Source organism: Bufo bufo, chromosome 3 (assembly GCF_905171765.1).
Source record: "Bufo bufo chromosome 3, aBufBuf1.1, whole genome shotgun sequence".
In the NCBI taxonomy this organism is placed as follows: Eukaryota; Metazoa; Chordata; class Amphibia; order Anura; family Bufonidae; genus Bufo; species Bufo bufo.
Window position 1 is genome coordinate 288,220,448 of NC_053391.1, and position 23,198 is coordinate 288,243,645.

Below are 23,198 nucleotides of genomic sequence, written 5' to 3' on the forward strand. Positions count from 1 at the left end.
TGTGGGGCAGTGTGAGGTGCATGTGGTATTAGAAGCGTGTGGAGCAGTGTGAGGTGCATGTGGTATTAGAAGCGTGTGGGGCAGTGTGAGGTGCGTGTGGTATTAGAAGCGTGTTGGGCAGTGTGAGGTGCGTGTGGTATTAGAAGCGTGTGGGGCAGTGTGAGGTGCGTGGTATTAGAAGCGTGTGGGGCAGTGTGAGGTGCGTGTGGTATTAGAAGCGTGTGGGGCAGTGTGAGGTGCGTGTGGTATTAGAAGCGTGTGGGGCAGTGTGAGGTGCGTGTGGTATTAGAAGCGTGTGGGGCAGTGTGAGGTGCGTGTGGTATTAGAAGCGTGTGGAGCAGTGTGAGGTGCGTGTGGTATTAGAAGCGTGTGGGGCAGTGTGAGGTGCGTGTGGTATTAGAAGCGTGTGGGGCAGTGTGAGGTGCGTGTGGTATTAGAAGCGTGTGGGGCAGTGTGAGGTGCGTGTGGTATTAGAAGCGTGTGGGGCAGTGTGAGGTGCGTGTGGGGCAGTGTGAGGTGCGTGTGGTATTAGAAGCGTGTGGGGCAGTGTGAGGTGCGTGGTATTAGAAGCGTGTGGGGCAGTGTGAGGTGCGTGGTATTAGAAGCGTGTGGGGCAGTGTGAGAGATGTGTGGTATTAGAAACGTGTGGGGCAGTGTGAGGTGCGTGTGGTATTAGAAGCGTGTGGGGCAGTGTGAGGTGCGTGTGGTATTAGAAGCGTGTGGGGCAGTGTGAGGTGCGTGTGGTATTAGAAGCGTGTGGGGCAGTGTGAGGTGCGTGTGGTATTAGAAGCGTGTGGGGCAGTGTGAGGTGCGTGTGGTATTAGAAGCGTGTGGGGCAGTGTGAGGTGCGTGTGGGGCAGTGTGAGGTGCGTGTGGGGCAGTGTGAGGTGCGTGTGGTATTAGAAGCGTGTGGGGCAGTGTGAGGTGCGTGTGGTATTAGAAGCGTGTGGGGCAGTGTGAGATGCGTGGTATTAGAAGCGTGTGGGGCAGTGTGAGGTGCGTGTGGTATTAGAAGCGTGTGGGGCAGTGTGAGGTGCGTGTGGTATTAGAAGCGTGTGGGGCAGTGTGAGGTGCGTGTGGTATTAGAAGCGTGTGGGGCAGTGTGAGGTGCGTGTGGTATTAGAAGCGTGTGGGGCAGTGTGAGGTGCGTGTGGTATTAGAAGCGTGTGGGGCAGTGTGAGATGCGTGGTATTAGAAGCGTGTGGGGCAGTGTGAGGTGCGTGTGGTATTAGAAGCGTGTGGGGCAGTGTGAGGTGCGTGTGGTATTAGAAGCGTGTGGGGCAGTGTGAGGTGCGTGTGGTATTAGAAGCGTGTGGGGCAGTGTGAGGTGCGTGTGGTATTAGAAGCGTGTGGGGCAGTGTGAGGTGCGTGTGGTATTAGAAGCGTGTGGGGCAGTGTGAGGTGCGTGTGGTATTAGAAGCGTGTGGGGCAGTGTGAGATGCGTGGTATTAGAAGCGTGTGGGGCAGTGTGAGGTGCGTGTGGTATTAGAAGCGTGTGGGGCAGTGTGAGGTGCGTGTGGTATTAGAAGCGTGTGGGGCAGTGTGAGGTGCGTGTGGTATTAGAAGCGTGTGGGGCAGTGTGAGGTGCGTGTGGTATTAGAAGCGTGTGGGGCAGTGTGAGGTGCGTGTGGTATTAGAAGCGTGTGGGGCAGTGTGAGATGCGTGGTATTAGAAGCGTGTGGGGCAGTGTGAGGTGCGTGTGGTATTAGAAGCGTGTGGGGCAGTGTGAGGTGCGTGTGGTATTAGAAGCGTGTGGGGCAGTGTGAGGTGCGTGTGGTATTAGAAGCGTGTGGGGCAGTGTGAGGTGCGTGTGGTATTAGAAGCGTGTGGGGCAGTGTGAGGTGCGTGTGGTATTAGAAGCGTGTGGGGCAGTGTGAGGTGCGTGTGGTATTAGAAGCGTGTGGGGCAGTGTGAGGTGCGTGTGGTATTAGAAGCGTGTGGAGCAGTGTGAGGTGCGTGTGGTATTAGAAGCGTGTGGGGCAGTGTGAGGTGCGTGTGGTATTAGAAGCGTGTGGGGCAGTGTGAGGTGCGTGTGGTATTAGAAGCGTGTGGGGCAGTGTGAGGTGCGTGTGGTATTAGAAGCGTGTGGGGCAGTGTGAGGTGCGTGTGGGGCAGTGTGAGGTGCGTGTGGTATTAGAAGCGTGTGGGGCAGTGTGAGGTGCGTGGTATTAGAAGCGTGTGGGGCAGTGTGAGGTGCGTGGTATTAGAAGCGTGTGGGGCAGTGTGAGAGATGTGTGGTATTAGAAACGTGTGGGGCAGTGTGAGGTGCGTGTGGTATTAGAAGCGTGTGGGGCAGTGTGAGGTGCGTGTGGTATTAGAAGCGTGTGGGGCAGTGTGAGGTGCGTGTGGTATTAGAAGCGTGTGGGGCAGTGTGAGGTGCGTGTGGTATTAGAAGCGTGTGGGGCAGTGTGAGGTGCGTGTGGTATTAGAAGCGTGTGGGGCAGTGTGAGGTGCGTGTGGGGCAGTGTGAGGTGCGTGTGGGGCAGTGTGAGGTGCGTGTGGTATTAGAAGCGTGTGGGGCAGTGTGAGGTGCGTGTGGTATTAGAAGCGTGTGGGGCAGTGTGAGATGCGTGGTATTAGAAGCGTGTGGGGCAGTGTGAGGTGCGTGTGGTATTAGAAGCGTGTGGGGCAGTGTGAGGTGCGTGTGGTATTAGAAGCGTGTGGGGCAGTGTGAGGTGCGTGTGGTATTAGAAGCGTGTGGGGCAGTGTGAGGTGCGTGTGGTATTAGAAGCGTGTGGGGCAGTGTGAGGTGCGTGTGGTATTAGAAGCGTGTGGGGCAGTGTGAGGTGCGTGGTATTAGAAGCGTGTGGGGCAGTGTGAGGTGCGTGTGGTATTAGAAGCGTGTGGGGCAGTGTGAGGTGCGTGTGGTATTAGAAGCGTGTGGGGCAGTGTGAGGTGCGTGTGGTATTAGAAGCGTGTGGGGCAGTGTGAGGTGCGTGTGGTATTAGAAGCGTGTGGGGCAGTGTGAGGTGCGTGTGGTATTAGAAGCGTGTGGGGCAGTGTGAGGTGCGTGTGGTATTAGAAGCGTGTGGGGCAGTGTGAGATGCGTGGTATTAGAAGCGTGTGGGGCAGTGTGAGGTGCGTGTGGTATTAGAAGCGTGTGGGGCAGTGTGAGGTGCGTGTGGTATTAGAAGCGTGTGGGGCAGTGTGAGGTGCGTGTGGTATTAGAAGCGTGTGGGGCAGTGTGAGGTGCGTGTGGTATTAGAAGCGTGTGGGGCAGTGTGAGGTGCGTGTGGTATTAGAAGCGTGTGGGGCAGTGTGAGATGCGTGGTATTAGAAGCGTGTGGGGCAGTGTGAGGTGCGTGTGGGGCAGTGTGAGGTGCGTGTGGTATTAGAAGCGTGTGGGGCAGTGTGAGGTGCGTGTGGTATTAGAAGCGTGTGGGGCAGTGTGAGGTGCGTGTGGTATTAGAAGCGTGTGGGGCAGTGTGAGGTGCGTGTGGTATTAGAAGCGTGTGGGGCAGTGTGAGGTGCGTGTGGTATTAGAAGCGTGTGGGGCGCATCTGATGATCACACACTGCACCACGTACATGGATAGATTACACACTGCTGTCACCTTGTTCTGCGCGTCCATCTTGATGTCTGGGATGTCATCTTCAGCTCCACCGCCGCCATATTTGCCGGGGTGATTGGGGAGCGTGCCTGGCTCTCCCTACTATAGCAACCCCGGGAGCTAGCCCCTCCTCCTTCCAGCTTTCTCTGCTGCAGGACACTGTACCGCCCAAACTAACCAATAACAAAGCTCCTTATTTCAGGCACAGGCAGCACTGATGCACTTCCATTTCGTTCAGAGCGCCTGCGCTGATGAATGGCATGGAAAAGTCTACGGTGTATTGGTACACCTTAAACTTTTTTCAGAGAGTAGAACAGCCTGGACAGGCATCTCTGGCGCTTTTACAGGCGTTATTGCGACCTCTGGTCTGAAGTCATCCCAACATTCCCATATCATCAATGCAGTGTAATAACGCCGGTAATTACCCGATGAACAAGCAAACGGCAGATCATGCTAATTACAGTCTGCCGCTGGCAAATAACGGTACAGCATGGAGACAAGCGACTGTATAACGATCGCTGCATGTAATAGCAGCGGTCTCCTCAGCAAGCAATTCCTTCCTTATCGCCTTGAAAATCTGCCTATGTAACAGCCTTTACACACACACTACCAACATACAATCCCACACACAAGACACCCCCTTCAGCATACAATCAGATACCCCCTCCCTCACCCATAACCACCCCACCATCTGTGTGCTACACCACAGTCCCCCTCACATACAAACCAGACACCACCCTACTACACAGCCTCCCATTTCAGCATCCAAACATTGCCCTCCCATACAACCAGATACCCCCACCAGCCACCCCCCATACAACCAGATACCCCCACCCTCAGCATCCACGCAGCTGCCCCCCATACAACCAGATACCCCCACCATCCACGCAGCTGCCCCCCCATACAACCAGATACCCCCACCATCCACGCAGCTGCCCCCCCATACAACCAGATACCCCCACCCTCAGCATCCACGCAGCTGCCCCCCCATACAACCAGATACCCCCACCCTCAGCATCCACGCAGCTGCCCCCCCATACAACCAGATACCCCCACCCTCCACGCAGCTGCCCCCCCCATACAACCAGATACCCCCACCCTCAGCATCCACGCAGCTGCCCCCCATACAACCAGATACCCCCCCCTCAGCATCCATGCAGCTGCCCCCCCATACAACCAGATACCCCCACCCTCCATACGGCTGCCCCCCCATACAACCAGATACCCCCTCCCTCAGCATCCACGCAGCTGCCCCCCCATACAACCAGATACCCCCCCTCAGCATCCATGCAGCTGCCCCCCCATACAACCAGATACCCCCACCCTCCATACGGCTGCCCCCCCATACAACCAGATACCCCCTCCCTCAGCATCCACGCAGCTGCCCCCCCATACAACCAGATACCCCCCCCTCAGCATCCATGCAGCTGCCCCCCCATACAACCAGACCCCCCCCCCCCTCAGCATCCATGCAGCTGCCCCCCCATACAACCAGATACCCCCACCCTCCATACGGCTGCCCCCCCCATACAACCAGATACCCCCTCCCTCAGCATCCACGCAGCTGCCCCCCCATACAACCAGATACCCCCCCTCAGGATCCACACAGCTGCCCCCCATACAACCAGATACCCCCTCCCCCAGCATCCATGCAGCTGCCCCCCCATACAACCACATACCCCCACCCTCAGCATCCATACAGCTGCCCCCCCCCATACAACCAGATACCCCCACTCTCCATACAGCTGCCCCCCCATACAACCAGATACCCCCACCCTCAGCATCCATACAGCTGCCCCCCCATACAACCAGATACCCCCACCCTCCATACAGCTGCCCCCCCATACAACCAGATACCCCCCTCAGCATCCACACAGCTGCCCCCCATACAACCAGATACCCCCTCCCCCAGCATCCATGCAGCTGCCCCCCCATACAACCACATACCCCCACCCTCAGCATCCATACAGCTGCTCCCCCCCCCCATACAACCAGATACCCCCACTCTCCATACAGCTGCCCCCCCATACAACCAGATACCCCCACCCTCAGCATCCATACAGCTGCCCCCCCATACAACCAGATACCCCAACCCTCAGCATCCATACAGCTGCCCCCCCATACAACCAGATACCCCCACCCTCAGCATCCATACAGCTGCCCCCCCATACAACCAGATACCCCCACCCTCAGCATCCATACAGCTGCCCCCCCATACAACCAGATACCCCCACCCTCCATACAGCTACCCCCCCATACAACCAGATACCCCCACCCTCAGCATCCATGCAGCTGCCCCCCCATACAACCAGATGCCCCCCCATACAACCACATACCCCCACCCTCAGCATCCATACAGCTGCCCCCCCCCCCCATACAACCAGATACCCCCACTCTCCATACAGCTGCCCCCCCATACAACCAGATACCCCAACCCTCAGCATCCATACAGCTGCCCCCCCATACAACCAGATACCCCCACCCTCAGCATCCATACAGCTGCCCCCCCATACAACCAGATACCCCCACCCTCAGCATCCATACAGCTGCCCCCCCATACAACCAGATACCCCCACCCTCAGCATCCATACAGCTGCCCCCCCATACAACCAGATACCCCCACCCTCAGCATCCATACAGCTGCCCCCCCATACAACCAGATACCCCCACCCTCCATACAGCTGCCCCCCCATACAACCAGATACCCCAACCCTCAGCATCCATACAGCTGCCCCCCCATACAACCAGATACCCCCACCCTCAGCATCCATACAACCAGATACCCCCACCCTCAGCATCCATACAGCTGCCCCCCCATACAACCAGATACCCCCACCCTCAGCATCCATACAGCTGCCCCCCCATACAACCAGATACCCCCACCCTCCATACAGCTACCCCCCCATACAACCAGATACCCCCACCCTCAGCATCCATACAGCTGCCCCCCCATACAACCAGATACCCCCACCCTCCATACAGCTACCCCCCCATACAACCAGATACCCCCACCCTCAGCATCCATGCAGCTGCCCCCCCCCCCCCATACAACCAGATGCCCCCCCATACAACCAGATACCCCCTCCCTCAGCATCCATACAGCTGCCCCCCGCGGGTTTACAATCCCTCACAGCACATCACCAACAGTTTCAGTACAAAATAAGTTACTTAATCAGTAGGTTCCGCGTACTTCTACAACTCTGCAGGAGTTTTTTTAGTTCACTCCCCGCGCTGCTGAACCTAGCGAGCACCATGATACACGTGAAAAAGAGCGCGGCTCTCCTGTTTCCGATCCACGTGATCTAGGAGTGCCACGTGGTTATGACGTCAGCAGGTCCTAATATAGCCATGGGAAAACCGTCCGTTTTCAGTCACCTCAGTGCTCTGCATAAACATTCCTTCTGCGGCTTCTTGCGCAGACAGGATGACATAACCTTACGACGTGGCGGAGGTGATGTCATTAGTTAGAAACATGTCCGACAGGAAGCTCAGAAGTGAGTTGATAACCCTTGGCTACATTCCGGGGCCCATAACAGATAGTACTCGTGGGGTCCTGGAGAAGAAGCTCGAGAAGCTACGGTCGGAGGCTAGAAGCGAAAATGCCACAAAAATCCGGCGCCGGGAGCCACAGGTTGACAGCAGTGCTGAAGATGAGACTTGGGAGACTCTGACATCTGACCGGCGGAGACAGTCTCATGAACAGCCTCCTAAAGAGAGAGTGTCCTGGAACACTGTGCTGGAAGAGCGCAGCTGGAGGGGAGATGGGCATAGGAGAGCCAATGAGAGCAGCATCTTACCTGCTCACATTGAGGAGAGTGGCCCGCAGAATACCTCCCTTGCTTACAATAGGTATTCCACTGACATCCCTGAGAGAAGCTCCACTGGTTATAATAGGTATTCCACTGATGTCCCTGAGAGAAGCTCCACTGGTTATAATAGGTATTCCACTGATGTCCCTGAGAGAAGCTCCACTGGTTATAATAGGTATTCCACTGATGTCCCTGAGAGAAGCTCCACTGGTTATAATAGGTATTCCACTGATGTCCCTGAGAGAAGCTCCACTGGTTATAATAGGTATTCCACTGATGTCCCTGAGAGAAGCTCCACTGGTTATAATAGGATTTCCGGTGACGAGCTGAGGTACAGACCGATAAGTGACAGCATCAGGGACCAGAGGAAAAGTCCATATATCTCCAGCAGTAGGTCCTCGCTAGACTCTTTATCTCATCTGACATATGCTGGCCTAAAGCAGGAAAAAATTTCACATTTGAAACCATCCTGGTCTAAAAAGCTAGAACATTACTTGTCAAGACTGCTGCGGTTGCTGTGTGTGGTCCTGGTTCTGGTCTTCTCTGGTATCCTAATTATGAAGAGTGGCATCTTGAGTACATCTCAGGACGATGGCAGTAAGTTCAGTCTATATAGTGATGGATTTGTGAAAGCGCTTGCTGCCAAAACAAGCCTACTCAGTTTGGAAAAAAATCTGCACACTACATAGGCCTATGATTGAGGCAATTATTGGGAAGGAGAGTTCCTAGGATTGCTCAGTCCCAATAATTGGCATGTGTAAAGGTGCCACCGATCACCTGATGAGCAAATGCTGTTCATTACGTAAAATCATTGTTTAGGGTCTATTAACACGTTCGCATGAATGGTTCTGCAATTTTGCGTAATGTGTGCAGACCCATCCATTTCAATGGCGCTGCAAAACATGCGAACAGCACACCGTGTACTGTCGGCATCTGTAGTTCTGTTCCACAGCCACGGACAAGAATAGACCTTTCTATCACAGGGCCGGCCATGTATGGTCCGCAAAATGCCCGGGTTTTGTGGACATGTGAATGGACCCTTATTTGAATACCAAAATCATAGTTTCTCGGCAGCAGATTGTGCTGTCTGAACAGCTATCTGCTGCCCAGAAGTATTAAGTCTCTATGCGGACAAGCTATCACAGTAGTGATCACTCTTACCCATGTAGCGGAGATTATTGCTGCATGATGAGTAGACAACTATCTAGACTGAATGGTTTGTTCCCGATAATTGCCTGCTGAGTCGTCCCGTGTAAACGGCCCTTTGGGTAGGTCATCAATATCACGTTGGCCGACTCCCGGTATCCCCACCAATCAGCTGTTTGAAGAGAAAACAGTGCTTGTACAAGCGATGCCTTCTGTTCATTGTTTACCTTATCGCCGTCACAACAGCAGCGGTGAGCAGGTGTAAGTTGTCCCATTCACTTCAATAGGAGGGCTCCTTCCTATTCAAGTGTATACTACAGAGCCATCCCATTGAAGTGAATGGGACGTCAGAGATGTAATTAAACCTGCTTGCCATCGCAGCTGCAGTTGCTTTCTTTTCAAACAGCTGATTTTTGCCGATAGTTGGACACTTGCTTTTCTGATATTGATGACCAATTCTGAGGAGAGATCATCAGCATAAGGGCCCTTACACACGACCGTATTCCCTCCAAGACATACGGTCCGTGAGCGGACCATATGTCCCGGAGTGTCATTGATCGTGCGCACGGGATTACACAGCATCATAGATCACAATGATACTGTGCACGCCTGCCCGCCCGCGGGACTATTGTCCTGCACTCATAAGATCATATGAGCGCAGGACTGTGCGACCCGACATGCACAGGATCATTGTAATTTATGATGCTGTGTGCTCCCTTGCGCATAATCAATGCCACTTCGGGACGTATGGTCCACTCATGGACCGTATGTCTCGGAGGGCATACGGTCGTGTGCAAGGGCCCTAAAAGTAATAGACAACCCCTTTTAAGGGTATGGAAATGTGGAACATATACACTGGACTTTCCACACCAGGTTCGCATGTGGAAAATCTGCAGCATATACAGTAGTAGCAAAGTGGATAATATTTTCACAAATCTCATTGGCAAGCTGCCTATTTTTTGCGCAGAAAACTCCACACTTAAACCTCTAGCACACGAATGTGTCGTGTTTTGCGGACGGCAAATTGCGAATCCGCAAAACACTGATGCCACCCGTGTGCCTTCCGCAATTTGCGGAACTGAACAGACAGCCTATTATAGAAATGCCTATTATAGAAATGCCTATTCTTGTTTGCAAAACGGACACGAATAGGACATGATCTATAATTTTTGTGGGGCCACGGAACAGAGCAACGGATGTGGACAGCACACGGAGTGCAGTCCGCATCTTTTGTGGCCCCATTGCAGTGAATGGGTCAGCACCTAAGCCGCAAAAAATGCTGCTCGGATGCGGACCCGAACCACGGTCGTGTCCAAGAGGCCTTAACTTTATATGTGCTTCAGATTTTAAATATGCTAAATGTCAATTTATGTTGCGGATTTCTGATGTGGATTTGACCCCTTGCAATGCAGATTTGGTGGGCATGCCAGCAGATACACAGAATTTTCTGCTGCCAAAAAATTGCAGCAATTCCTTTACGTGCGACTGTACTGGTAGGACTGAAGAGGGAGTTCACTGTGGAAAACATGCTCTGTGTTGGGAGCATGATTTCCCTTTCTGAACTCTGCTGTTGTAATGGGACCTCACAGCGTTATAATGATTTATAATGCTGTGTGTCCCTGCCTGTCATAATCTGAAATGTATTGTACTGACATACCTTTATATTTTGCCCTATAAGGCGCACCTAGGTTTTAGGGTACTTTCACACTTGTGGCAGAGGATTCCGGCAGGCAGTTCCGTCGCCGGAACTGCCTGCCGGATCCGTCAAAACGTATGCAAACTGATGGCATTTGTCAGATGAATCAGGATCCTGATCTGTCTGACAAACGCATTGAAGTGCCGGATCAGTCTCTCCGGTCTCATCCGGAAAAACTGATCCGTCATATTTTTTTTTCAAATTTTTTTGCGGTCAGACCGCAATGCCGGATCTGTTTTGCCAGAACACTCAGGGCCGGATCCGGCATTAATGCATTTCAATGGAAAAAAATGCCGGATCCGATATTCCGGCAAGTGTTCCGGAATTTTGGACGGTGATAAAACCGCAGCATGCGGATAAGTTTACACTGGGCAGTGGTCATAAGTGTTCGTATGAATGATCGTATCGGCAATTATTACTCTATGTAAAAGGACCAGTTGAAGACTTTCCTCTCCCTGGCAGGCAGAGTTATCATTGCCTAGTGAACAATGCTTTGTAAATGTTGCTACAAGCAGAATTTAATGCTGCGACCTACAATGGTTTTTATAGGGTTGTCCAAAATCTTAGAAAATAATAGTGAATGGAAAAAAAGGTATAAAGGTTATAAAAGAAAAATACTACACTTCAATCCGCCACCAACGATTCAGCAGTCCCTCCAATCTTGGTTTTCAAACGGCCAGCGCATGACTGCTGTAGCCAATCATTGGCCTTAGTGGTGACATGCCATGCAACCGGCATCACTGCTCATTATAAATGTCCAAACAACTTATACAATACTATGGTTTTCTAGTTGATCTTTTTGTGCAGTTGCCCAGTGTGAACAAGTCTTTAGCCAGGTCTAGCTTTAAAAGTCAGCGACAACAGTAAGGCTCCTTTCACATCACCGTTTCTCCTTTCCGTTCTCCGACTCTGTTGAGGAGCAGGAGAACGGAAAGGACGGGTTCTGCAGATAACTGAGACCTAACTGAGCGTAATGGAGCCTAAAGACCCCAGGACTTTCGTCTCCGCTCAAAAATCATGTTCTGAGCGGACACTGAATGGACCCCATTATAGTCTATGGGGTCTTTAGGCTCCGTTACGCTCAGTTAGGTCTCAGTTATCTGCAGAATCTGTCCTCCGTCCTTTCCGTTCTCCTGCTCCTCAACGGAGCCGGAGATCGGAAAGGAGAAATGGTGATGTGAAAGGAGCCTAACAGCATGTTGTATGCTTGCATCCACACAACCTAATTGAAGAAAAGTTGTTGTTCCTTTAGATAAAAGTCCAGCAATTTGCATGTATTTTCACATCACCCCAGAGCTTTTTCCCCACCAATAGTGAGAATACAGCTGAGGGATTCACATGTCCAATCTGATATCAGGTGTAGAGCGACTCCACATACTGGGTGGTAACCATATAATGTCAGATGATGGGTCCTGTTTTTTATAATTGTATATTTATTGAAAGTTTTTTGGCATTTTCTCTGTCTGTCTATATATATATATATATATATATATATATATATATATATATATATATATATATATATATATAATGTATATGTATGTTCTGCAAAAACGCAACCATCCATTTCAACAAAACTTGGTATACACATCGCTTGCTACCTGGAAAGAAATCTTGCGGGGGTCTCAGCTCTCTAGGACGTACCGTTTCTCGAGTTATTCCCAAAAAATGACCTGCATTATCCAATACAAGCCTGCAAGTCTTTCACTTAACACCTTCAACCCCGGGCCTGTTTTCACCTTCCTGCCCAGGCCATTTTTTGCAAATCTGATATGTGTCACTTTATGTGGTGATAACTTTAAAACGCTTTTACTTATACAGGCCATTCTGAGATTGTTTTCTCGTTACATATTGTACTTCATGACAGTGGTAAAAATAAGTAAAACAAAAACATTTTTATTCCTAAAAAAATAAAAATTTTACAAATTTTTTTGAAAAATTAGCAAATTTAAATTTCTCAACTTTTTAAATAGATAGTAATACCTTCATAATGAGTAATTACTTTACATTCCCCATATGTCTACTTCATGTTTGGATCAGTTTGAAAATGACATTTTATTTTTTGGGGACGTTAGAAGGCTTAGAAGTTTGGAAGCAAATCTTGAAATTTTTGGGAAAATTTCCAAAACCCACTTTTTAAGGACCAGTTCAGGTCTGAAGTCACTTTGTGAGGCTTACATAATAGAAACCACCCAAAAATGACCCAATTTTAGAAACTACACCCCTCAAGGTATACAAAACTGATTTTACAAACTTTGTTAACCCTTTAAGTGTTCCACAAGAATTGATGGAAAATGGAGATGAAGTTTCAGAATTTCACTTTTTTGGCAGATTTTACATTTTAATCCATTTTTTCCAGTAGCAAAGCAAGGGTTAACAGCCAAATAAAACTCAATATTTATGGCCCTGTTTCTGCGGTTTACAGAAACACCCCACATGTGATCGTAAACTGCTGTACGGGCACACGGCAGGGCGCAGAAGATAAGTAACGCCTTATGGTTTTTGGAAGGCAAATTTAGCTGAACTGGTTTTTAGATGCCATGTCCCATTTGAAGCCCCCCTGATGCACCCCTACAGTAGAAACTCAAAAAAGTGACCACATTTTGGAAACTACGGGATAAGGTGCCAGTTTTATTGGTACTATTTTGGGGTACATATGATTTTTTTTATTGCTCTATATTACGTTTTTTGTGAGGCAAGGTAACAAAAAATAGATGTTTTGGCACCGTTTTTATTATTTTTTTACAGCGTTTAACCGAGGGATTAGGTCATGTGACTTTTTTATAGAGCAGATCGTTACGCACGTGGCAATACCTAATATGTCTACTTTTTCTTATTTAAGTTTTACACAATAATAGCATTTTTGAAACCGAAATAATGATATTTTAGTGTCTCATAGTCTGAGAGCCATAGCTTTTTAATTTTTTGACCGATTCTCTCAGGTAGGGTTTTATTTTTTGCGGGATGAGGTGACTGTCTGATTGGTTTTATTTTGGGGGGCATACGCCTTTTTGATCACTTGCTGTTGCAATTTTTGTGATGTAATGTGACAAAAATGGCTTCTTTTTTACTTTTTTATTTTTTTACGGTGTTCACCTGAGTGGTTAGGTCATGTGATATTTTTATAGAGTTGTTTGTTACGGACGTGGTGATACCTAATATGTGTATATATATTTTTTTTAGGTATTTCACTTTAGCACAATAATAGCAGTTTTGACACAAAAAAAATGATGTTTTAGTGTCTCCATGTTCTGAGAGCTATAGTTTTTTTTTAAAGTTTTTTGGGCGATTGTCTTAGGTAGGGGCTCGTTTTTTGCGGGATGAGGTGACTGTTTTATTGATACCATTTTGGCAGGCATACGCCTTTTTGATTGCTTGGTGTTGCACTTTTTGTGTTGTAAGGTGACAAAAATGGCTTTTTTTTTACACAGTTTTTATTTAATTTTTTTATGGTGTTTATCGGACAGGGTGGATCATGTGATATATTTATAGAGCCAGTCATTACGGACGCGGCGATACCTAATATGTGTGGGTTTTGTTTTGTATTTTCAGTTTTTTTTATTATAAATTAAGGGGAAAAGGGTCGTTTTTTGTTTTTTTTTCTTCTTTTTTACTTTTATTAATTTTATTAAATCCCCTTTTTTAAAAACTTTTTTTTTAACTTTATTTATGACATTCACTTTTGGAGGTCTGATCCCCTCTACAATGCATTACGATACATCTGTATTGTAATGCATTGCCTGTTAGTGTATGACACTGAGTCATACACTAACAGGTTGCCTAGGAGATTCAGCCTGAGGCTGGATCTCCTCGGTTCCCGTAGAAGGCAGTTCCCGATGCCGTGCATGACATTGGGCAGCTTCTGCACGGCATTGGGCTGCCTTGTGTCGCATCGGGTCCCTGCCACAGCAGCGTGGGGACTCGATGCTCTCCCTCACCCGGCACAAACCTCTTCTATGTCGCGGTCAGCGTGGACCGCGGCATAGAAGGGGTTAATCTGCCAGCATCGGCTTTTACAGCGATGCGGGCGGATACAGCAGGGGCCCGGCTACCACGGACTGCCGGGCCCCTGCAGTGATCGTGCGCGCACCGCTCCGGTGCCCGCGCGATCACTATGACGTACTATTACGTCAAATTGCGGGAACTCAGTGGTTCCCATGACGTAACAGTACGTCAAAGGTTGGGAAGGGGTTAAATCATAACTGCCATACACACGGTCACATGTCCCTTATCAGCCAATAGAAGCTCACAGGTCCTCCTCCAGGTTGCCATAACAACTTATCACAGGTTTTAGCAGTTCGTACTGAAATATTCAGTCATATGACGTATGATGGCACAACTACACTGCTACATGCATGGGGGGCAAGGGCCACTATTAAACGGACAGGCGCTGTGGAGTTCACTGTTAAAGGGGCGGTCATTGTTAAAGGGGCAGCCACCATGAAAGTCACTGTTAAAGGGGCAGTCACCGTTAAAGGAGCGGCCACTGTGAAAGTCGCTGTTAAAGGAGCGGCCACCATGAAAGTCACTGTTAAAGGGATTCTGTCATCAGAAATGAGCCCTAAAAGCTAAACATATGGCAATGTCCCTTGTAAAACACAGAATCTTAAAGTGAGTTTATCAAATGCCCTTGTGGCTCTATATTCCTAAAAAAGCGGTTTATATCACCTGTCAATCACTCCAAAATGTGTCCAAGGGGACGTCTCATGGTGAAAGGTGCCCGGCTGCAGTCATGTCGTTTAGGTGCCCAGCGCCGCCTTCTGAGCTGAAATCGCCGCCTTCCCTTTCATGCGATCCGCCTACCTCACGTCATCACTGCCTCTCTAACCACCGCTCGCTTCATCCAGATCCCGCGCGTGCGCACTAGGTATATCTTGATGCACCCGTGCGGACTACTGGCAGCGGCATCGTATAGCGCACTTCGCTCGAACCTCCACTGACTGCCCTATTACAGCCCATCCCAGCCATCCATCCTCCTACAGCCTGGTTCAAAGCTCGCGGGATCTGGATGAAGCGAGCTGTGGTTAGAGAGGCAGGTGCTATAAACCACTTTTTTAGGAATATAGAGCCACAGGGGCATTTGATAAACTCACTTTAGGATTCTGTGTTTTACAAGGGACATCGCCATATGTTTAGCTTATAGGGCTCATTTCTGATGACAGAATCCCTTTAAAGGGGCAGCCACCATGAAAGTCACTGTTAAAGGGGCAGTCACCGTTAAAGGAACGGCCACTGTGAAAGTCACTGTTATTTAATATAAAATTGCAATAAATAAATACCCGAGCAACGCCGGGTCATCAGCTAGTTAATAATGAACTTAAGAGAGCCAAATTGAGATTTACAAACAATTGTCTTAGGTGAGATCCCAAGTAACAAGAAAAAAAACTAAAAAGTTTTGCTTTAGTATATAAATCCGTCAGGGTTGGAGGGTTAGTTCATACACTTCTTAACAGGATTAGGTGTAATATTAAAGAGGTTCTCTCACTTCTGCTAGTGGAATTTATCATGTAGAGAAAGTTAATACAAGGCTCTTACTAATGTATTGTGATTGTCCATATTGCTTCCTTTGCTAGCTAGATTCATTCCATCACATTATACTCTGCTCATGCTTGCACACTATTGGAAAAAGCATCGGCCTCTGGTGGTCAGGGCCTTGGAAGCTCAGATAGGCTAATGTTTTCTCTTAGGCTGGATTCACACGTCCGTGGAACACGGTCCGTGTGATTCTGTCCTGGATTTCTTCTGAGTGCAGGAGCGCACGGCGTCATTGGTTGCTAGGACGCCGTGCGCTTTCTGCTGCCGCCGCAGTGCAGTAATACACTGGTATGATCATAGCAAACAATGACGCCGTGCGCTCCTGCACTCAGAAGAAATCCAGGCCGGTATCACACGGACCGTGTTCCACGGATGTGTGAATCCAGCCTTATAGTGTGCACGACCACCTCTGATAGATTGCAGTGTGGTAGTAACCATGGAAACGAGCAGCGTATAAGGTCATGGAAAAATGAATCCTGCCAGCAAACAAAGCAATACCGATAGTAACAATAAATTAGTAAGTGGCCTGTATTAACTTCCTCTACATGATACAGGCTATTTGCTGAAGTGAGACAATGCCTTTAACCTGTTTGGGACATAGGGCGTACAGGTACGCCCTTATGTCCTGGTACTTAAGATCACAGGGCATACCTGTACGTCCTGTGTATTTCCGATCACCGCCGCCCGGCGGGCGGTGATCGGAACAAGGTGCCTGCTCAAATCATTGAGCAGGCACCTTAGGTCAATGTCCTGTGTCAATTCAGACCTGCGGTTTGCGGCTTTTACTGGCGGTTGCGGCGGCAGGCGGCGGTGCCATTGGATCCCCGTGCGATGCCTTCCTTAGGCATTGGCGCTGCCTTCCGGTGACGAGCCTGTGAGATCCAGCCCCCTGGATCTCACAGGCCGAAAGCTGTATGAGTAATACACACTGTACAGCCAATGCATTCCAATACATTCCAAGTATTGGAATTCAACTTTTGGGGTCTGATCCCCTTTACAATGAAGTCCCAAAGTGGGACAAAAAATAAAGTGGAAAAAATAAAGTTTTCCCCCCCAAAAATTAAAAGTTTCAAGTAAATAAAAAACAAAAAAAACGTCATTTCCCCCAAATAAAGTAAAAAATAGGGGAAAGAAAAAGGAGACATATTAAGTATCGCCGAGTCCGTATCAACCGGCTCTATAAAAATATGACATGACCTAACCCCTCAGAGGAACACCGTAAAAAATACAAACTGTGCTAAATAAACCATTTTTTGTCACCTTATATCACAAAAAGTGTAATAGCAAGCCATCAAAAAGTCATACGCACCCCAAAATAGTGCCAATCAAACTGTCATCTCATCCCGCAAAAATCATACCCTACCCAAGATAATCGCCCAAAAACTGAAAAAACTATGGCTCTCAGACTATGGAAACACTAAAACATGATTATTTTTTTTTTCGTTACAAAAATGAAATCATTGTGTAAAACTTACTTACGTAATATGTATACTATTCTTTTTATTTATCGCCGTGTCTGTGACAACCTGCTCTATAAAAAATACCACATGATCTAACCTGTTAGATGAATGTTGTAAATAACAAACCTTACCTTGCCTCACAAAAAGTGTAAAATAGAGCATTCCTTTCCTTCTGCGCCCTGCCGTGTGCCCGTACAGCAGTTTACGACCAGATGTGGGGTGTTTCTGTAAACTACAGAATCGGGGCCATAAATACTGAGTTTTGTTTGGCTGTTAACCCTTGCTTTGTAACTGGAAAGAAAATATTAAAATGGAAAATCTGCCAAAAAAGTGACATTTTGAAATTGTATCTCTATTTTCCATTTATTCTTGTGGAACACCTGAAGGGTTAACGACGTTTGTAAAATCAGTTGTGAATACCTTGAGGGGTGTAGTTTCATTTTTGGGTGGTTTCTATTATGTAAGCCTCACAAAGTGACTTCAGACCTGAACTGGTCCTTAAAAAGTGGGTTTTTGAAAATTTCAGAAAGATTTCAAGATTTGCTTCTAAACTTCCAAGCCTTGTAACATGCCCAAAAAATAAAATATCATTCCCAAAATGATCCAATCATGAAGTAGACATATGTCTTTTATTAATAAAAATGATTATTTTTTTTTACTCCATTTTATCAGTGTCATGAAGTACAATATGTGACTAAAAACAATCTCAGAATGGCCTGGATAAGTCAAAGCATTTTAAAGTTATCACCACATAAAGTGACACTGGTCAGATTTGCAAAAAATGGCCTGGTCCTTAAGGTGAAAATGAGCCCGGTCCCTAAGGGGTTAAACTATGAAAGTCACTGTTAAAGGGGCGTGGTCACTGTGAAAGGGGCAGCCGTTGTGAAAGTCACTGTTAACCTGTTTAGGACACATGACGTACCGATACGTCATGATGTCCCGGTGCTTAAGGACACATGACTTACTGGTACGTCATGTGTAGTTCCGATCACCGGCGGGTGGTGATTGGAACTGGGTGCCTGGTCAGATCATTGAGCAGGCACCCTGGGACAATCCGCGCGGGGGGGGGGTCCTGTGACCCTCCCGTGTCGGCAATCGCAGCAAACCGCAGGTCAATTAAGACCTGCGGTTTGTACAAACTACTAATTAAGTCACGTTTGTCTGAGACACAATCACCAGGACAAAGGGCCTGGGAGATGGACTGTCCAAATATAAAGCTGGTGGGATGGGGGAGTATCTTTACTAATCCAGATGTACTTTCTCACAATTTTAACCACGTTCTAACACAGTTTAATATTTATCATAGACTTTATGTTACTCCCGTTTGGTTAAACAAGTGTGGATTAGGAGATACCTCCAAGTGCCCTCGTTGTGATAATGTAGGAGCGGACTATCTGCACATGATGTGGCTTTGTCCAGGTCTGGCAGTATACTGGAATGGTATTAAAAATCTTCTTACCCACAAATTAAAAATATGTATATCTCTTGATCCACAACTGTTTTTACTTAACGATGTGTCTACATTGACTAATCATAAATACCAAAAGATTCTACTGGGTAGAATACTACTACTGGCCAGATTACTGATCAGTCGTAGTTGGTTTGCACGTCATGCGCCTGAAGTAAATAACTGGATAAATCTGGTTAATAAGACTAAAAACTATGAACGGATTCTGTATAAGCACAGAGGCGGATTAGGAAAATGGAATAAGATATGGGAAGGTTGGCAGTTCTGATAGGCTTTTATGCAGAATTTAGTAAAGTGCTGCTCCCGTTCTTTTCCTTTTTTTTCTTTTCTTTTTCTCTTCTCTTCTCTTTCTTTCGTTCTCTTTCCTCCTACTCTTCTCTCTTCCCTTCCCCCTACTCTGTTTGAGGGGAAGGGAGGACAGTGGATGCATCGCAGGTGGGGGCGGGAGGGTAAAATGGGATTGGGGGAGAAAATGGAGTAAGTTAACCACCTCAGCTCCCCTAGCTTAACCACCTCAGCCCCCAGTGCTTAAACACCCTGAAAGACCAGGCCACTTTTTACACTTCTGACCTACACTACTTTCACCGTTTATTGCTCGGTCATGCAACTTACCACCCAAATGAATTTTACCTCCTTTTCTTCTCACTAATAGAGCTTTCATTTGGTGGTATTTCATTGCTGCTGACATTTTTACTTTTTTTGTTATTAATCGAAATTTAACGATTTTTTTGCAAAAAAATGACATTTTTCACTTTCAGTTGTAAAATTTTGCAAAAAAAACGACATCCATATATAAATTTTGCTCTAAATTTATTGTTCTACATGTCTTTGATAAAAAAAAAATGTTTGGGTAAAAAAAAAATGGTTTGGGTAAAAGTTATAGCGTTTACAAACTATGGTACAAAAATGTGAATTTCCGCTTTTTGAAGCCGCTCTGACTTTCTGAGCACCTGTCATGTTTCCTGAGGTTCTACAATGGCCATACAGTACAAACACCCCACAAATGACCCCATTTCTGAAAGTACACACCCTAAGGTATTCGCTGATGGGCATAGTGAGTTCATAGAACTTTTTATTTTTTGTCACAAGTTAGCGGAAAATGATGATTTTTTTTTTTTTTTTTTTTTTCTTACAAAGTCTCATATTCCACTAACTTGTGACAAAAAATAAAAAGTTCTATGAACTCACTATGCCCATCAGCGAATACCTTGGGGTCTCTTCTTTCCAAAATGGGGTCACTTGTGGGGTAGTTATACTGCCCTGGCATTCTAGGGGCCCAAATGTGTGGTAAGGAGTTTGAAATCAAATTCAGTAAAAAATGACCTGTGAAATCCGAAAGGTGCTCTTTGGAATATGGGCCCCTTTGCCCACCTAGGCTGCAAAAAAGTGTCACACATCTGGTATCTCCGTACTCAGGAGAAGGTGGGGAATGTGTTTTGGGGTGTCATTTTATATATACCCATGCTGGGTGAGAGAAATATCTTGGCAAAAGACAACTTTTCCCATTTTTTTATACAAAGTTGTCATTTGACCAAGATATTTATCTCACCCAGCATGGGTATATGTAAAAAGACACCCCAAAACACATTCCTCAACTTCTCCTGAGTACGGGGATACCAGATGTGTGACGCTTTTTTGCAGCCTAGGTGGGCAAAGGGGCCCATATTCCAAAGAGCACCTTTCGGATTTCACTCCTCATTTTTTCCTGAATTTGATTTCAAACTCCTTACCACACATTTGGGCCCCTAGAATACCAGGGCAGTATAACTACCCCACAAGTGACCCCATTTTGGAAAGAAGACACCCCAAGGTATTCCGTGAGGGGCATGGCGAGTTCCTAGAATTTTTTATTTTTTGTCACAAGTTAGTGGAAAATGATGATTTTTTTTTTTTTTTTTTTTTTTTTTTTCATACAAAGTCTCATATTCCACAAACTTGTGACAAAAAATAAAAACTTCCATGAACTCACTATGCCCATCAGCGAATACCTTGGGGTCTCTTCTTTCCAAAATGGGGTCACTTGTGGGGTAGTTATACTGCCCTGGCATTCTAGGGGCCCAAATGTGTGGTAAGTAGGTAAATGACCTGTGAAATCCGAAAGGTGCTCTTTGGAATGTGGGCCCCTTTGCCCACCTAGGCTGCAAAAAAGTGTCACACATCTGGTATCTCCGTACTCAGGAGAAGTTGAGGAATGTGTTTTGGGGTGTCTTTTTACATATACCCATGCTGGGTGAGATAAATATCTTGGTCAAATGCCAACTTTGTATAAAAAAATGGGAAAAGTTGTCTTTTGCCAAGATATTTCTCTCACCCAGCATGGGTATATGTAAAATGACACCCCAAAACACATTCCCCAACTTCTCCCGATTACGGAGATACCAGATGTGTGACACTTTTTTGCAGCCTAGGTGGGCAAAGGGGCCCATATTCCAAAGAGCACCTTTCGGATTTCAAAGGTCATTTTTTACAGAATTTGATTTCAAACTCCTTACCACACATTTGGGCCCCTAGAATGCCAGGGCAGTATAACTACCCCACAAGTGACCCCATTTTGGAAAGAAGAGACCCCAAGGTATTCGCTGATGGGCATAGTGAGTTCATGGAACTTTTTATTTTTTGTCACAAGTTAGTGGAATATGAGACTTTGTATGAAAAAAAAAAAAAAAAAAAAAATAAGCATTTTCCACTAACTTGTGACAAAAAATAAAAAATTCTAGGAACTCGCCATGCCCCTCACGGAATACCTTGGGGTGTCTTCTTTCCAAAATGGGGTCACTTGTGGGGTAGTTATACTGCCCTGGCATTTTCCAGGGGCCCTAATGTGTGGTAAGTAGGTAAATGACCTGTGAAATCCTAAAGGTGCTCTTTGGAATATGGGCCCCTTTGCCCACCTAGGCTGCAAAAAAGTGTCACACATGTGGTATCTCCGTATTCAGGAGACGTTGGGGAATGTGTTTTGGGGTGTCATTTTACATATACCCATGCTGGGTGAGAGAAATATCTTGGCAAAAGACAACTTTTCCCATTTTTTTATACAAAGTTGGCATTTGACCAAGATATTTCTCTCACCCAGCATGGGTATATGTAAAATGACACCCCAAAACACATTCCCCAACTTCTCCTGAGTACGGCGATACCAGATGTGTGACACTTTTTTGCAGCCTAGATGCGCAAAGGGGCCCACATTCCTTTTAGGAGGGCATTTTTAGACATTTGGATACCAGACTTCTTCTCACGCTTTGGGGCCCCTAGAATGCCAGGGCAGTATAAATACCCCACATGTGACCCCATTTTGGAAAGAAGACACCCCAAGGTATTCAATGAGGGGCATGGCGAGTTCATAGAAATTTTTTTTTTTTGGCACAAGTTAGCGGAAATTGATATTTTTTATTTTTTTCTCACAAAGTCTCCCGTTCCGCTAACTTGGGACAAAAATTTCAATCTTTCATGGACTCAATATGCCCCTCACGGAATACCTTGGGGTGTCTTCTTTCCGAAATGGGGTCACATGTGGGGTATTTATACTGCCCTGGCATTCTAGGGGCCCTAAAGCGTGAGAAGAAGTCTGGAATATAAATGTCTAAAAAATTTTACGCATTTGGATTCCGTGAGGGGTATGGGGAGTTCATGTGAGATTTTATTTTTTGACACAAGTTAGTGGAATATGAGACTTTGTAAGAAAAAAAAAAAAAAATTCCGCTAACTTGGGCCAAAAAAATATCTGAATGGAGCCTTACAGAGGGGTGATCAATGACAGGGGGGTTGATCAATGACAGGGGGGTTGATCAATGACAGGGGGGTGATCAATGACAGGGGGGTGATCAGGGAGTCTATATGGGGTGATAACCACAGTCATTGATCACGCCCGTGTAAGGCTTCATTCAGACGTCCGGATGCGTTTTGCGGATCCGATCCATCTATCAGTGCATCCGTAAAAATCATGCGGACATCTGAATGGAGTTTTACAGGGGGGTAATCAATGACAGGGGGGTGATCAGGGAGTCTATATGGGGTGATCACCACAGTCATTGATCATGCCCCTGTAAGGCTTCATTCAGACGTCCGGATGCGTTTTGCGGATCCGATCCATCTATCAGTGCATCCGTAAAAATCATGCGGACGTCTGAATGGAGCTTTACAGGGGGGTAATCAATGACAGGGGTGTAATCAATGACAGGGGGGTGATCAGGGAGTCTATATGGGGTGATCACCACAGTCATTGATCACGCCCCTGTAAGGCTTCATTCAGACGTCCGGATGCGTTTTGCGGATCCGATCCATCTATCAGTGCATCCGTAAAAATCATGCGGACGTCTGAATGGAGCTTTACAGGGGGGTAATCAATGACAGGGGGGTGATCAGGGAGTCTATATGGGGTGATCACCACAGTCATTGATCATGCCCCTGTAAGGCTTCATTCAGACGACCGGATGCGTTTTGCGGATCCGATCCATGTATCAGTGCATCCGTAAAAATCATGCGGACATCTGAATGGAGCTTTACAGGGGGGTGATCAGGGAGTCTATATGGGGTG

At 47.2% G+C, this 23,198-nt stretch overlaps 1 protein-coding gene across 4 annotated transcripts in view; it reads left to right on the top strand.

Annotated features, from left to right (window-relative positions):
• Positions 1–6,896: 6,896 nt before the first annotated feature.
• Positions 6,897–23,198, top strand: part of LEMD2 (LEM domain nuclear envelope protein 2) — a 225,748-nt gene continuing 209,446 nt past the window's right edge. For 2 of the 4 annotated variants that reach the window (XM_040424175.1, XM_040424178.1), the window contains exon 1: positions 6,897–7,956. In XM_040424175.1, coding sequence (XP_040280109.1) covers positions 7,005–7,956 — 952 coding nt within the window. In that variant the 5' untranslated portion in view covers positions 6,897–7,004. The remainder of the gene's footprint in view (positions 7,957–23,198) is intronic. The other 2 variants (XM_040424177.1, XM_040424176.1) reach the window with 2 other exon arrangements.